This window comes from Centroberyx affinis, unplaced genomic scaffold (genome assembly GCF_046629955.1).
Source record: "Centroberyx affinis isolate AG114_WGS23_722 - 3 ecotype Tasmania unplaced genomic scaffold, CSIRO-AGI_Caff_v1 ptg003129l_1, whole genome shotgun sequence".
Taxonomy (NCBI): domain Eukaryota; kingdom Metazoa; phylum Chordata; class Actinopteri; order Beryciformes; family Berycidae; genus Centroberyx; species Centroberyx affinis.
In genome coordinates, this window is record NW_027281191.1 from 75,177 (window position 1) to 90,582 (window position 15,406).

Consider the following 15,406-nt stretch of genomic DNA (forward strand, 5'->3'; position numbering starts at 1 on the left):
CTGGCATTTGTTTCTGTCAATAATTCAATAACAGTGATACCTCTATTTCAAATGATTAAGGTCTTAAGAATACAGATATTGAAGACTGGCTCTTATTAGGCAAGGGCGAGAATAGTGACCGAATAAACTTTCTAAATGAGATTTTGGTGAGAGCCAGTCAATAATACAACATTTCACTGCACTAGTGACTGGACGTTACCTTCTGAAGCATTCTGTGATGGCTTTAAAAACCTTGTTCCCTTTGGTCTATTCAGTGCTAGGCTCAGTGTTACTATATGAACCATTATCAAATAAAAAAAATCATTATCACATGTTGCTCAACTGAACAAAGGCCAACAGGCTGTAAACACAGATATTGACTGAATATATGACAGATATCAGAAAAAGAATGTCAACCAAGTCTGTTAATTATTACAGACCATGTGAAAATGACAGATTAATGTGAAATGAAAGAGGAAGAAAATACAGACACAAAAAGCAGCAAAACAGAAATCAAAATGTTTAATAATGTTGGTTTTATTGAAGTTAGGGATAGAGTTAAGACCTTAGCTTGAGGTAGAATTTGCCCCTAACCACAGATCATGACTTAGACTACGCTAAAGATTTGCACTTTTTGTTGGAAGGATAAAGAAACATCTCCACCTCAGCGCCGGCGGATGGACATTTTTCTGCTCGTGTACCCCCAAGCAGACCCAGTTTGGGACGGGTGGAGCGACTGGAGCAGGGGGGAGAGAGCTGCCCTCTCTCTAACGTTGGCATGAGGAGTGCAGCTCTCACTTCTTGAACTGAAGAATGGGGGCCGGCACTTTGATGTCCTGGCCCTTCTCCAGCCTCTTCTCACACTCAATCAGGTAGTTGACTCCATCAACCACCACCTGAACCAGCTCCACCTACACACACACACACACACACACACACGCACACACACCAAAGTCACACACCAAAATCATGGGCTAGAAACACCTGACCAGAACGGTTGACGATCAAAGGGATTGTGGGTTAGAAACGGTTCCTCATTAACGGCCACCAAGGTAGAAACCCCATGTTTCAATGTCCTCATGAACAAAAGAAATTGTCAACATTTACAAAACAAGGACAAATTCTTACAGGCAATAATGAATGATTGATCCTTACCTCAGATTTGCCCAGACGGTCATTGTTGGAAATGTCAAAAGTGTCTCCGGTAGCAGCTGTGTCAACTCCTCCTGTGCCTCTTTTTTGCAGCCGTAGGTTTTCAAGGATTTGGGGGAAACGTGAGTCCTAGAGCGAATTCAGGGATTTATACAACAGAAAATGTTATTATAGTTACACATTTCCTGGCTAATTCCTTTAAAAGGCCAGAGGAATGAGTTGTAACTTTGGAATGGTTTGGTTCTGAGTGTGAGAGTGGACGTGTCTGTGTCCATTAGTGCGTGCGTGTCACCTTGCTGAGGTTGGGCAGGCGCACATGCACCCCCGCCCTGAGGCCAGTGCCCAGGTTCGAGGGGCAGGTGAGGACGTAGCCCAGGCGCTCGTTCCACATGAATTCCCAGCCTCTCTCCTGGATCAGTTTCTCCACCTGGAGTACGAGACGTCACGCGTCAAGATTCATTATCTCAGATGTGTGCTAGGGCTCGACAGAGATGAGTTTTTGAAGATTTTTGTGCAGATGTTCAGTATTTTCATGTATAAAAAAACAAAATGAAGAAAATGTTAAGTATTCATTGTTGGCCCAGAATTTTGACCTAGTCAGAATGGAAACAGCATTTAGACACTAAAACTGTCCATTGAAACCCAGACTGATGAAATTCTTTTAGTGTTAGCAGCTCTTTAAGGCAGAGTGACCTACCTCACCTGTTTAGTGGTGGGGGAACTCTGGGATACATTACAACCTTTTAAGAACTTACAGAAAACATAATTGGAATTTAAGTTAATCAATAAAAAGTCACTGCAGGTTTTCCAGACATGTAGGAACCTCCATCAGTCGGCCACATCACTAGAGGATATCCAACATCTAATAGAAGGCCATTATTGGCCCGATAGTAATCAACACATCAGTCTAACCCTAATATGTGTACATCTAAACAAATACTTATACAGCTCCTGTTTCTTTAGTACAAAATATATCCTGCTTTTGTGCCTATAATGCCATTCTCCACTGTACCTGTTTGAGTCCTCTGCAGAATCTCTCGAACACTCTCTTCATGTTGCCTCCCTTCTCCATAGAGATGACTCTGGTGTGGTCCTCCTCATTAACCCAGATTAGGAAGGTCTTCTCATTGTTGTGCCTGAGGAGAACCGACTATATGAACTAAATATAGACTTCTCAAGGTAAAGCATTGCTCTCATCACTGTGGGGGACAATACAGGACCAGGACACACCCATATACAAGACAAATTTCTATTCATGCTGTTTGTCTGTGCAATTAATGTAGACAACATTATAGGGATGGGTGCATGCACTTTTTAAAAGATAACAGTGACCAACAGAAAAACAGGGGAAACATTTCTTGTTGGTTTACCCACTGGAAAGCATTTTTTTCACCTACATGCATCAAAAGTCACAAAACAACATGCAATAAGTGACTGGCTCTAATAAGCATTCTAAGAATCTAATATAGGATTAACCATGTTGAATATTCCCCTGCATTTCATCACAAACATCACAGAAAAGGATTAGGATGTGGCAGTTAGAGACACCAGAGTGTTAACGGTCACACAGGAGATGTGCAGGCAGAGCCGGACAGAACAGACCGTACCAGATGCCCCTGGCGTCTGGCCAGTCTCTGGCCATAAAGGCACATGTCAACAATGGAGAGACAGGCTTGTCAAACAAGAAGTGGTCCTATTGGTGGGTGGGAGGGTTAAAGGGAGGTGAAGAGAGGATGAAGAAGAAAACAGAAGGAGGAAGATGAAACATCAAAGGGAAGTAGAAGGATAAGTCAATAATTTGGTGAAGACACATTCTCATGGTGGAGAAGATTCAAGGATAAGACAAATTGGGGAAGGGTCAGAAAGGGCTTTACAGAGAGAGTTTATAGAATAGGGAAATTATATGCTGTGGTGGGGCAGGGTAAAGGTCACATATTTTGGTCTCTCAAGAAGAAAACCATTAACATTTTTTAAAGGGAAAGCTTTGGGATGCAGGGTGGGATCTCATCTAACTGCACCGGCCTTACCAGATCCCCCTGGCATCGGGCCAGTCACGGGCCATGAAGGCCGCAGTGAGTAAAGGAGACACGGGCTTGTCAAACAGGAAGTGCTCCTTAGGTGGGGCAGCGTGAATGAATGGGTCAGAGGGGAAAGGTCAGTGAGAGTGAAACTACACTGCATGGGACTGATGAGACAATACACACACACAGAGCTCTGATGGTCCAGTGTCAAACAGTTTCATAGTGATTTACTGATCACTGCTTTGAGCCCCTTTATTGATTTATTTATTAAGATATTTATTCACTATGAAATTTACTGTCTGTGCCAATTTAATGTTAGAAGTACTGACAGTATGTGACAGCTGTAAATGAGTTACATGTACTTTGAGGTTGTACATTTGTAACATTTGCAAATATGCATATATTTTGAGATACTCTGGGCAGAGAAAGTTCCAAAAAACACTCTTTAACTCATTTTTACATAATGATACATGTAAATATACCCAGCATTTACAAGGTCAACTAAATTGCTGATTGTATCTTCAAGGTTTTCCGAAATTATTGATGGGGAAATTAATGCTGCGAATCACAAAATAGTTGAATTGTTCTAATTGCCAATGGAGATATGAATTCTCATTGGTCTTTCACTTATATGTTCACAAATTTTCAGCATTTTTGAAGGAGTAATTGAAAGCATGGAATGGAAAACCTACTCTACCAATAATGTAGGGCAGTTCAGTTTTTTTAAAGACATAAACCCTGGAGCTGACTGATAATGGGAGATGAACTTTGTGGACACAGAGACCCAGGATGATTTCTGTTAATGCTGTTAGTACTCCAGTGAAATAAAACTCATGGGATGTCAAAGCTCAAAGAAATATTTAAACTCTGTCTCCAGGGCAATGGATCAGGTCCTGGTTATGTCTCATGATAACATTACATGATTGGGTGTCTGAATTCTAGCTTCATTCATTTTCACAAATAATAATTGATCTATCAAAGATCATTGGAACATGACAAGTGACTCACATCAATGAGCTGCTGCTGCTCCTGCTCGGTCATGTCTCCCAGGCTGTAGTAGCGGCCAGCCAGATCTCCCTTCAGGCCGGCCAGGGCCGTCACCGTCACCCGCTCCACCTCCCGACGCTCGGCCCGCGAACAGGCCGGGGGCAGACTCAGCCCGCGGATGCTGCGGCCGGTCCGGACGCGGGACGACAAAACGTATTTATCGTCAAACACGCCGTGTGTGATCTAGAGGTTGAGGAGGAAGAAGAGGGGCGAGAAGGAAAGAAAATATAGTCTTAGATGCAGGAATTGGTAAATGTGTATGGACGTGTCTAGTCCATGTCCATGTTTCAATGTAGCACACATGCTTTCTCTGCCACCCCTGTGTTCATTAATTATTCATTTGTGACTGTGAGTTGTTAATGCAACATGCCATATTCCTTGTACTCTTACAGTGTCATTCCATGTGAATTCATGTTTGTAACAAAGTCCAATGCCTTTCTATATACTGTGTGTCTGTTTTGCAGTAAACAATGTAGATGGATGAAGGATGGATGGATGGATGGATGGATGGATGGATAGATGGATGGATGATGGATGGATGGATAGAGGGATGGAGGACAGATGGATGGATGGATGAGGACAGATGGATGGATGGATGGAGGACAGATGGATGGAAGGATGGATGGATGGATGGAGGACAGATGGATGGATGGATGGATAGATGGATAGATGGATAGATGGATGGATGGATGGATGGATGGATGGATGGATAGATGGATGGATGATAGAGGATGGATGGATGGATGAATGGATGGATGAGGACAGATGGATGGACGGATGGATGGATGGATGGATGATGGGGGATGGATGGATTGATGGATGGATGGATGGATGGATGACAGATGGATGACATATGGATTACAGATGGATGGATGGAAGACGGATGGTTGGATGGATGGACGGATGGATGGAGGAGAGATGGATGGGTGGACAGATGGATGGATGGATGGATGGAGGAGAGATGGATGGGTGGATGGATGGATTGATGGATGGAGGATAGATTAATGGACGGGTGGATGGATGGATGGAGGACAGATTGATAGATGGATGGATGGATGGATGGATGCATGGATGGAGGACAGATGGATGAATGGATGGATAGATGGATGGATGGGTGGGAGACAGATGGATGGATGGATGAATGGATGGAGGACAGATGGATGGACGGATGGACAGATGGATAGATGGGTGGGGGACAGATGGATGGATGGATGGATGGATGGATGGATGGATGGAGGACAGATGGATGGATGGACAGATGGATGGATGGATGGATGGATGGATGGGGGACAGATGGATGGATGAATGGATGGATGGAGGACAGATGGATGGGTGGGTGGATGGATGAGTGGATGGAGGACAGTTGGATGGATGGATGGATAGATGGATGGATGGAGGACAGATGGATGGATGGATGGATGGATGGATGGATGGATGGGGTGTTGTGGTGTAAACGAGGCACCTTGGAGGCGTCCAGGTCAGTGGGGTGTTTCATGGATCTGGGGTCGTAGCCGTTGTGCCTGTCTTTGATGATTGGGTCAAAGAGGTCAGCGAACACCTGGAGGGAGCAGCACAGAGGGGGAGTCAAACATTTAATTTAAATTTTTATGTCCATTGTGAAAACATGAACAGCAATACTTGACATAGTCTGTCATTAAAGCAATTCAGTGAGGAAAATACTGTATGTCCTCATTATGGACATGACTGGATGTTTAAACATGAATGGATTACAGATGGATATTTTGGAAGCTATGACCTAATGGGCTTGTTTACCTCGTAACTCTCCTCATCGCCGGCCACACAGCCCACCGTCTTGATGAAGGGGTGTCCGGGGTTGTCCACCCCGGTCTGGATGCACTGGTCCAGGGTCCAGTTGTTGGGAGTTACCTTGTCCCTCAGTTTGGCATAAATGGCTGGAGTCAGCGCAGTCGCCATGCAGTTGTTGTGTTTCCTCAGGTCGGGGAAGTCAGAGCTGCAGGGAGGGAAAGGATGGCAAGATTTTTGTGATCTAAAACCGTACTTGACCGTCATTTAACAGTGTGAAATAAACTTTGTCTGTACAGTCTTATTTTCCTCAAAACAAGTTTTTATTACGACTGATATGTTTCTCCATAAGTATCTAAAATCTGATTTTGCCATTTTTTTTTCAGTTTTCTGGAATCGTATTACATGTTAACTGTTATTCCTCAGGTGTTACAACTGATTTTGTAAATATTTTGAAACTTAAATCTCTGGATGTGTTGTTGATTCATTAAGAAACAATGCTGCTATACACATTTTTGGCATCAAAGACTCAAAAAAAAGACTAACAAATTTGTCTGAGAAATGTGTTGTGTGTGTGTGTGTGTGTCTGTCTGTCTGTATGTGTGTGTTTGAGAGAATGAGAGGGGGAAAGGCTTTATCTTTAAGAGAGATAGGGATAGAGATAGAGTGTGTGTATGTGTGTGTGTGTGTGGGGGGGGCTGTTGGGCACAGAAAGTGTGTGTGTGTGTGTGAGAGAGAGAGAGAGAGAGAGAGAGAGAGAGAGACTGAGTCAAAGGTAGCGCTGGTGAAACCTGAGAGGGTTAGTGATATTGTCGGATGTCACCGGTCTTGCCAGTGACCTCGTATGCCCTTTCACACTCTCTGTACTTCACACACAGCCTGCTGAAGTGATCGGGTTCACAATTTTCCCAGGGTAACATACTGTAAATCTCATATTCAGGTAATGCTTTACAACGTGGTTATTGATGCTATACCCTTTTTGTAGGACATTTTCACTTTAAAGCACATTAAGCGTTCATGAGCAGCCTGCCTCATGTGTCTGTAGTGATGTCACTCATTAGCTTCCATTTTGAAAACACAAATCAAAAAGTCATTCAGTAATGCAAGTCAGAAAAGAGGTAACTACCCAGGGTCACTGAATTTGTTAGTCCTCATCCATACCTTCACTTACAATATACACTGAATGCGCAAAATATTATGGACATCTTCCTGATAGAGTTGCAGCCTTATTAGATTTAACAAGGGAAATCAATAAGGGATAATAACTGGATCCACTTCATCAGTGTACCTCCTGAAAAAGAGGAACCTAAAGACTCCCTAATATTTTGTCCATTCAGTGTATTTGTGGTTCACTGACTTGTATCTGTGGAGTTTATGATATCTGAGTTTACCTGGGAGGATAGAGCTTCTTCTTTGCCTCGGCGGCCAGAGTGCCGTTCTCACTCAGCAGGAAGCCGGTCGCCATCGTACCCGCACCCAAGCTGGCCAATAGCACAGCCGTGTTGCGGCCAGAAATCAGACGTGTGAAAGAGCTCGCCATCTTCACCAGTTGGGTAGTTCTCGAACTGGAGAGAAAGAGAACGGCAAAGAACGACATAGGTTTTGTCCGTGTTGCCAAGTGTCTTGCATCAAATATCATTACATAGCAGTACAATACACTTACACTTAGGATAGACATAAAATATGCAGTACATATTTGCATAGTAATATACTACATTTGTGCAAACACTTCCTCTGCTTTCCAGTGATGAAGCACATGTAGTCGGGTCCTTCATCTATACCTCACACCCACCCACACAGGTCATGTACAGTAACAAGCTTATAGTAGGACGGGCAGTGGCAGATGCTAGTTGTCTTGACTTGGCTATTCTGAGAGAATAGCCTCTTAGCATTATCACACTGTCTCCCAGAGAATGGCGGGCTTCATGCATGAGAGAGCAGTTGCCCAAAGACACCTGCCTTGGTTTAAACTGACTCTTTCCACGCAGAAGGAGGTGGGACTTGAGAAAACACATATGCTCAGGCTAAATCCCAGTTTATAGTTACTAGTTAAGAAAAAAAAACATTATTTCAAGATTGAACTTCGGATTTGAAATTCAATACTGCAGCCTGATGTCCTTCCTAATGTCCTGTGATTGAACTGTGTGAAGGAGACAGGTCGTGCTCTGTGGCTCGTGCTTGCCTGTGTCTTATAGAGCATATAGAGGGTGGGTAGTCTCTGTGGGACTGTGTCTTAATATAGAAGGAAGCTGTTAGGACTTCATCACTTAATCCTGGTCAGAGCTGAAACGGCGCCGATCAATCCCCTACACTGCATGGCCAAGTGTGTCAGTCATTTCAGGTTTGGATTTGGTCTAGTTCACTGTCAGCTCAGTGTGTTTAGAAAGTGATAACTGAAAGAAAATCTATTACACTCATAAAAAGTATGAGGAGCTTTTTAACTTCATTAATCCAACAGACCGGCTTTATTTTCTTTAATCTAGGGAGGCTGTATCTTTAGTCATTTCGGTCAAAGGCGATATTATTTATAGGTCACTGGAGGGAGGCTGTGCTGCCAGGATCCGGCGCCAAACCTTCCCTGGCTTACAACCCAGTGACATTCTGAACCGGTCACAAGACTAGCGCCTCTCTCGGGCCAAGCCAGCCGGATAGAGAGATGGAAAGAGGGAAGACAGCAAGACAGACAGAGGCAGGTAAAGAAAATGAAAATGACAATAGTCCGCCGTCCCTGGCCAAATGGTGCGGCTGAGCTCTGGCCTCCTGAGGCTTCCGCTGGTAAATGAGACTGTGGATTATATGGTTTTATGGTTGGGATTACGCCAAGGCGACCAAAGAGCTGGGATGAGCCTCCCCTCCCCTGACCAGTGACCTTTCCCACTGAGGGTGTACGTGCAAACTGACAGCAGGACGGTGCGTATGAGCGGCTTCGTCCTTCTCAGCAGAGGGCACAGGGGCAGCGCTGAGGGTTAACACCTCAAGCCTCAAAACACTCAGAATAATTACAGCACTTTTACAGTTTTTTGCTCTGTTGACATTGACAATCATCCTCCTGTAAACATCATCACAGCATTTCAGATGAAAAAGCAAACATGTTCTATTGGATAAAACATGCAAAGCTTGTCTTATTTGACTGAAATGCTTTCTTTTCATTCAAATTCGTAAAAAAACATATTTTTCACCAACCTTTTAACTAAAAAAAACTGTTTCTCCAAACTGTAGCTTAGGCCTTGCTGCTGTATTTGTTCCACTACATCATGTCATTGAGCTACAGCTACCACAGTAAGGCTTCAGTCCCAACCAACTGCATTCATTAGAAGACAGTTTAAAACTCATTACCTATGAAATAAAAGTGAATGTGAATAAAAGTAAGCAAGCCTGTTTAATGAGGAAGGTGATCTAAAATTGAATTGCCTGTTTGAACTCATCACATCCTGCATCCAGCTTTCCTATGCAAGACATTTAGATTTTTAGAGTAAATAAACTCAAATAAACTCTGATCAATGTAGGACAAAAAAAGGAATATGGCAATAATCAACGTGATATAGCAACTATATGCGCATGCTCTGCACATGTATTAAATGAAAGCCACACAGAAAGAAGAGAAGGAGAAGGTACAGTACCTGTGGAAAAGTTCCTGTGCTTCTTTGGTAAAGAAGTCTTGCTTAAAGAGCTTTTCACCCTCTTCTTCTCACTGGGGGCTCCACCCCCTAATGTGGGATTACAACCTGGAGGCCAATCATAAGTTAAGAGCTGACTGCTTATAAACCAATGGAGGCCCAAGAACATGAGCGACACGTCAGTCATGTTGACCCATGATTAACCGTGACCACTAAGGGTCCTATCCTGTATCACTGTCCAGTTTGACCTTGATATTTCCAACTGCAGGGACGTCACACACACACACACACACATTCATATTCTCTCTCTCCCTTTCCACCCCCCATGAAAACATTTGCAACTACATTGTAATTTACATTTTGGTTGCTTTTATTTACAAGCCTGGAGTGTAAATATCTGTACATTCCATAGGGAAGTGCATGGAAAAATACAATAGTACAACTGGAATTTTAACAAAGTATATGGTAATGTATAAAAGCAGGGGTGTTATACACTATGAATGCATTTCAGCTTTAAAAGATTCCTGACATCAAGAATGTAACAAAAGAAATAATAAAACTAGGTCTGCTACAGTTCTCAGCGAATGTGAACTACATGGAGGAAAGTTATCTGGAGGACAAAGAGGAAAACATGCTATAGTCATGCTATAAAAAAGTAAAAGTCTATTGACATTCTTTACAAATCAATAGTGCAAAGATTTTACTATCTTACTAATAAGGTCTAACAAGTTTTTAAATATAAATGATTAAATGACCACATTGACAAGGAACTAATAATAACACAGAAATGTTTAAATAAAATAAATTCAACTGTAGTCAATGTATAAATTGTATTTTAGCTTGTAAGAAACCTTTTAGGCCAATTCCCTTTTTAAAAGAGCAGAAAAGAAGGTTGTCATTACACAAAATCAGCAAGTTTTGTGTACAAAATGACTAATATTACAAAACTGAGATGATGAGCTGAAGCAGTTGCGCATTAGATTGTCGATAAATATAACTAAAAAAATATAGAATTTGGAGCTAATTTCCAATTTGAAATGCATGTAATCTACAAAGAGTTTTGCTGTGACATGCAAATACAAGACGTAACAACTGCTGTAGTCAACATAATCTTTTAGTCTTAACAAGTAAATCAAAATCTAAACATGCTGCATGGCAGGCATGAGCATCAACAACATCAAGAAACACAGCGATCAGTAAGAAGTAAGGTAGATAAAATATTTGAATTGTACTCCAGCCATTTAGGAAACCCAGCTCATCTTCTACCCATACAAATCTATCATATAAATGAGTTATTAAAGATGATTTTCATTATTGACAATTACTGTGTGCAAAACCCGAGAGGCAGACTGTATGATATTTACAACACGATAGCAGCAACTGGTACTTTCTACTTCAGTTAGAAACTAACATGGTTGACTCTTCAGTCACAGCTGTATAATTGTATGGCAAAGAGTGGCGTATGGTACACTTGTTGAAATGTTTCTACTATAGTTCATTCTTTTGACTGATATATGCATTAGATATCCACACAAAAAGGCACATTTTCACCTGAGTTTTCCAAGCACAACAATTGGCGATGCTTGATATAACGCCCCCTGCTTCATTAGGTGAGCATGAATCTCAAGTTCAGTCAACTCGTGGTTTCCCCGCAACAATGTTGTTAACTGGGAAGTGTGTGTGTGTGTGTGTGTGTGTGTGTGTGTGTGTGTGATGCACGTGCGATTAGCCGGGTGGTACGCGGGGCTCAATCTTCAGCGAGAGCTCATAGAGGGTATCTTCATCCATCACCAACGTCTTATCCAGTAGGAACTGGGTCACCTGGAAGGAGGCGGGACAAGACATTTCGTTTTAAACAATTACATTCTAATCGCCTCACATGGCACAAAGACACTTAATGGTAAAAGCAGTGGTGTCCGTTTTATGAGACGCACCTTGGGCTGGTGCTCTATCCGGTACGGGGCTTGCTGGAACTGCCGAATCTCTCGGATGATGTGGGAAATCTGAGGGAGGAGAGAAAAGAGGGAATAGGAAACGCTTCATTGAATAGCTCTTAGTAAGGACGGTGAGGGAACGGGAGGAGGAAAAGAGCGGTTAGACGAGTAGTTCTTTCTTTACCATCCTCATCTTGGAGAAGTTAACCAGGCCCTCCTCGGTGAAATTGGGCGTTCCCTCCTCGATGAAGGCCAGGTCGGTGAGGTACATGCCCAGGTAGGGGACGCACGGAGGGTTACAGCTGCACAGACACAGTGAAAACATCAGAGGATTGATATAGAAGTTTGTGGATTTACACGACATTCACCGGTGTACTCGCTTTCAGGCGACTGGGGTATTTACTTTTTAAGTGTCTCTCTCAGATTCTTGAACCTCCCTTCTGATGACACCGTTTTCTGCAGCCTGTCCATGAGCGCTTTCGTCTAGGAAGCAGAGAATAGACAAACACAGAGCCATGGAAAATTCATATAATACTTGTGTTATTAGAGCTTTTATTGAAATCGCAAAGGAATGGATTCTGCAGGAATGTGAGCTTCAACCTGTTTGCAGACTTTGGCCCACGTCTTCTTCAGCCTGTAGATGGCGCTGCGGTTGAGCGCGGAGGTGATCTCCAGCACGCCGTTGTAGTTGTTGAGACAAGCGGCAGATGTCGGCCACCGCTAGCCACTTTTCTATGGAGCTGGCCCTGGAGCCCACGTCCGTGTGGGTCATTATCTGAGACGCCACCAGGTTACTCATCTGTGGTGAGAGGAGGAGAGGGAGAAATGACTTTTTCACATCTTGTTAGCTAATCTTCCATGTCCTAATGTCCAAATTTTTTGTTTTCTTGTATTTGTATATTGAAATCCTTACGTCGTTAAAGTGCTGACTGGTCTTCATGATGTACGGAGTCCTCTCTGTCTTGTCCACCTTCATCCAGCCCTGACCGAGGAACTCCCTGGAGGACAGGACACGTTCAGCACAATACATGATACAGTATTAGTCCACTATCTGTCCTGAGTCCACATGTCAAGACCCTCCCAAAGAATGTACTCTTCCACAGCTACTACAGGAATTCTTGGATTTCTCTACTGCAGACTGTGAGAAGTTTTTAATATTTACCAACCTGTAATATCTTATTCCCCAGTTTCAATCAATAGCTCAGTTCTGCTGCGCTATAGCTTTCCACAACAGCTGCCTGTGGCTTGACGATGATTAAACTGATTAAGCTGTTGTGTCTTGTAATGTGTGCAGTTCATGTGAAGATTGTCATAATAGTTTAAACAATCTGCAGCTTACTCATCTACTCACTCATAGGGAATACTCCTGAACACAATGTGGTCCAGCAAGGTGATCTGCTCTGCTAGTTCCATGGCTGAGAGAGACTCGAAACACTCTGCCTTAGGAGTCTCCGCCTGCACACACATACACACACACACACACACACACACACACACAGACACACAAAAAAACACAAATGCATGCAGTATATGTTTCCATTTTCATGTGTCTAGAAGTTCATAGACCTTCACACAAAACGTCTGCACTACACAGTCAGTCACTTAGGTTCACGTGTTGGGAATCCGGCTACGGCTATAGAAGTTCGTTAAGGTTTGTCACCACAATACACAGTAACTACAGCTGGTGGTTTTCATTAAGGGAAAAAATTCCTCACTAACAGAACGACAGTCTTACCACAATGAAGTGTAGTAGAGGACAGCTTTTCTGTGCCGTAATCAGGAGATAAATGATTTCAAGATTTGCTTAAAAGCTCAGCACAAACACAAATCAGTAATGAAATCCCTTCTGTTGAACACTGCATGACAGCGATACTGACCATCTGTAATATGTCCTCTATCTTCAGCTGTGCATCATCTTGTTCTTCTTGAGAAAGGCCACTGCAGAGCAAGACAGACACGGTTACAAAATGTGTCTACATTGGTGTTTCTGTGTGTGTCTGTGTGTGTGTGAATATTACGCACACTTGCACACCATGTATATTGCAGTAAAATCACATTCCTGCTTATTCAGTTTTCACACTTTCATACTAATTATATTTTATTTTCATAATGGTTCCACTATTTTATATGGTGTACGTATTGATATTTTTAAATTTTACAATGTATATACACCTATATTTGTACACATATATATAGTGAATATAATTATACATAGTGTTTAATGTTTGTGTGCATGTGTGTACCTTAATATGTTTGCTGCGGCTTTCCTCTCTTGCGGCAGCAGGTCCGGATCTCGTAGCACCTCTTCTAAGAGACAGATCACCCCCATCTTCAGCTCACTGTTCGTGTCAAAGTCCTGGTGAATACAACATGCACACACACATTCAGTTATAACTGGGGTTTAGGATATTGACTGTTTGCAGACTGAAGGTCCCAGAATGACTAGGCCCATCTTGTTGAAGTCCATCATTTGAATATTGGAAGATTTGATGCTTAATTTCATATTGGTAATGATTTTACAAGTGTTCTTTTGGCAGTAGCAAGAACTTCTTAAAAACCACTTTAATTATTATATAATTAACTTAAAAATATGTACATATTTTTAAGTTAATTATATAATAATTTCACATAAGAATTTTCACATAAAATCCCACTGCCCCAAGCATTGCTCCAAATCTTCAATATCATGCCTATAGCCACTACAGTGTATTGGCACACAGACTGCAGTGCATGTGGGAGGGATGCCCTCTAGAGGACAGAAGAACGTCTTTCAAAGGACCAAACAAGGCTCAGAGCTTCAGTTTCCCAAGCCCAGACATAATGTAAAAGAAGGAAAAGTCAATGCTTTAGGCCAGCGCCATGATGCATTTATACCAGGTGCAGCGTTTGCACTTTTGTCTCTGCAGTACAATTACAACTTCATGTAGGCAAAAGTAAAGGTAAAAAAAAATTGTGTACTGTACAAATAGGACTTGCTTGAAGAGGAATACTGCTCAATTTAAGAATTCACATGTTGTTCTTATAAATCAGTATTTGCCAACATACACTCTCTCTCAAAAATGGATACCAGAAAACAAAACCTTTAATGTGATGTGAATGTACAGCTTGAAGGGCCTCAATAGAAAATAAACTGGACTATTATATCTGTTTATATACTGTTAACAGGTCCATCTGAAGTTTTATACCCAAATGTGCTTTACATTAATAATGCTATCAACTCTGTGATAGAAAATCTATGCTGGCCAACTTTTCCATGAACGTTTTTTTAGTTTAACTCTTATTAACAATACACATAAACTTTGGTTGGTTGATTCCATACAAAGGTTAAGATCAGTGATCACATGATTAGTTTGTCTGGAGCCAATTAAGAGTATACATCATGGTAAGTAGTATCAAACTGATCCAAGTTATAGGGTGTTTTAAGGATAGGGGGAAAAAACATAAAATAATGCTTTTCTTACAATATTGATTGTCATATATTGTTGATATTGGTGGTTGTTTGCCTCATGATGTTCACCTACTGGAGGTCAGAGTTTACCCACTTTTTTATTTACAACTACTGATGCTTTCACTGCCAGCTGAACCCCACAAGGACTGAGTACCATGTTTATGGGGGAAAATATGGGGGGAAAAAATGGGGAAAATAGTGAATGTTCACTTAAAAGTCCAAGGGCACAAAAATAGCACATCTTAAAATGAAAATGACAGTCTTTAGGTCTCCCTGGGGAGGATGGTGACCTTTCAGACCGCTTCCTGGGTGGGAGAAGAGGCAGGCAGAGCAAAGAGCACCTCCGTCAGGAGAAGAGTGACAGGAGAGGGAAAAGTGCCGAGCGGGATGGCGAGAGGGGAGTAATGAAAGGGGGCGGAACCAAAGAGCAAGGACGAAAGGCTG

General features: G+C 42.3%; 1 protein-coding gene and 1 pseudogene across 2 annotated transcripts; both read right to left on the minus strand.

Moving 5' to 3' along the window:
• Positions 1–621: 621 nt before the first annotated feature.
• On the minus strand, positions 622–7,503 carry LOC139659516 (creatine kinase S-type, mitochondrial-like). Of its 2 annotated transcripts, none has more exons than XM_071537819.1 (9): positions 7,355–7,503; positions 5,973–6,171; positions 5,662–5,757; positions 4,161–4,382; positions 2,739–2,824; positions 2,144–2,267; positions 1,424–1,558; positions 1,135–1,260; positions 622–890 (listed from the first exon to the last, which is right to left on the minus strand). In XM_071537819.1, the coding sequence occupies exons 1-9, from the start codon at positions 7,501–7,503 to the stop codon at positions 774–776; spliced, it is 1,254 nt and encodes a 417-aa protein (XP_071393920.1). In that variant the 3' UTR covers positions 622–773. The 2 variants fall into 2 exon arrangements, with proteins under 2 accessions (XP_071393920.1, XP_071393921.1); XM_071537820.1 differs by lacking the exon at positions 2,739–2,824 and adding an exon at positions 3,159–3,244.
• A 2,921-nt stretch (positions 7,504–10,424) lies between these two features.
• On the minus strand, positions 10,425–13,870 carry LOC139659517 (ras-specific guanine nucleotide-releasing factor 2-like; annotated as a pseudogene).
• Between the last annotated feature and the right edge of the window lie 1,536 nt (positions 13,871–15,406).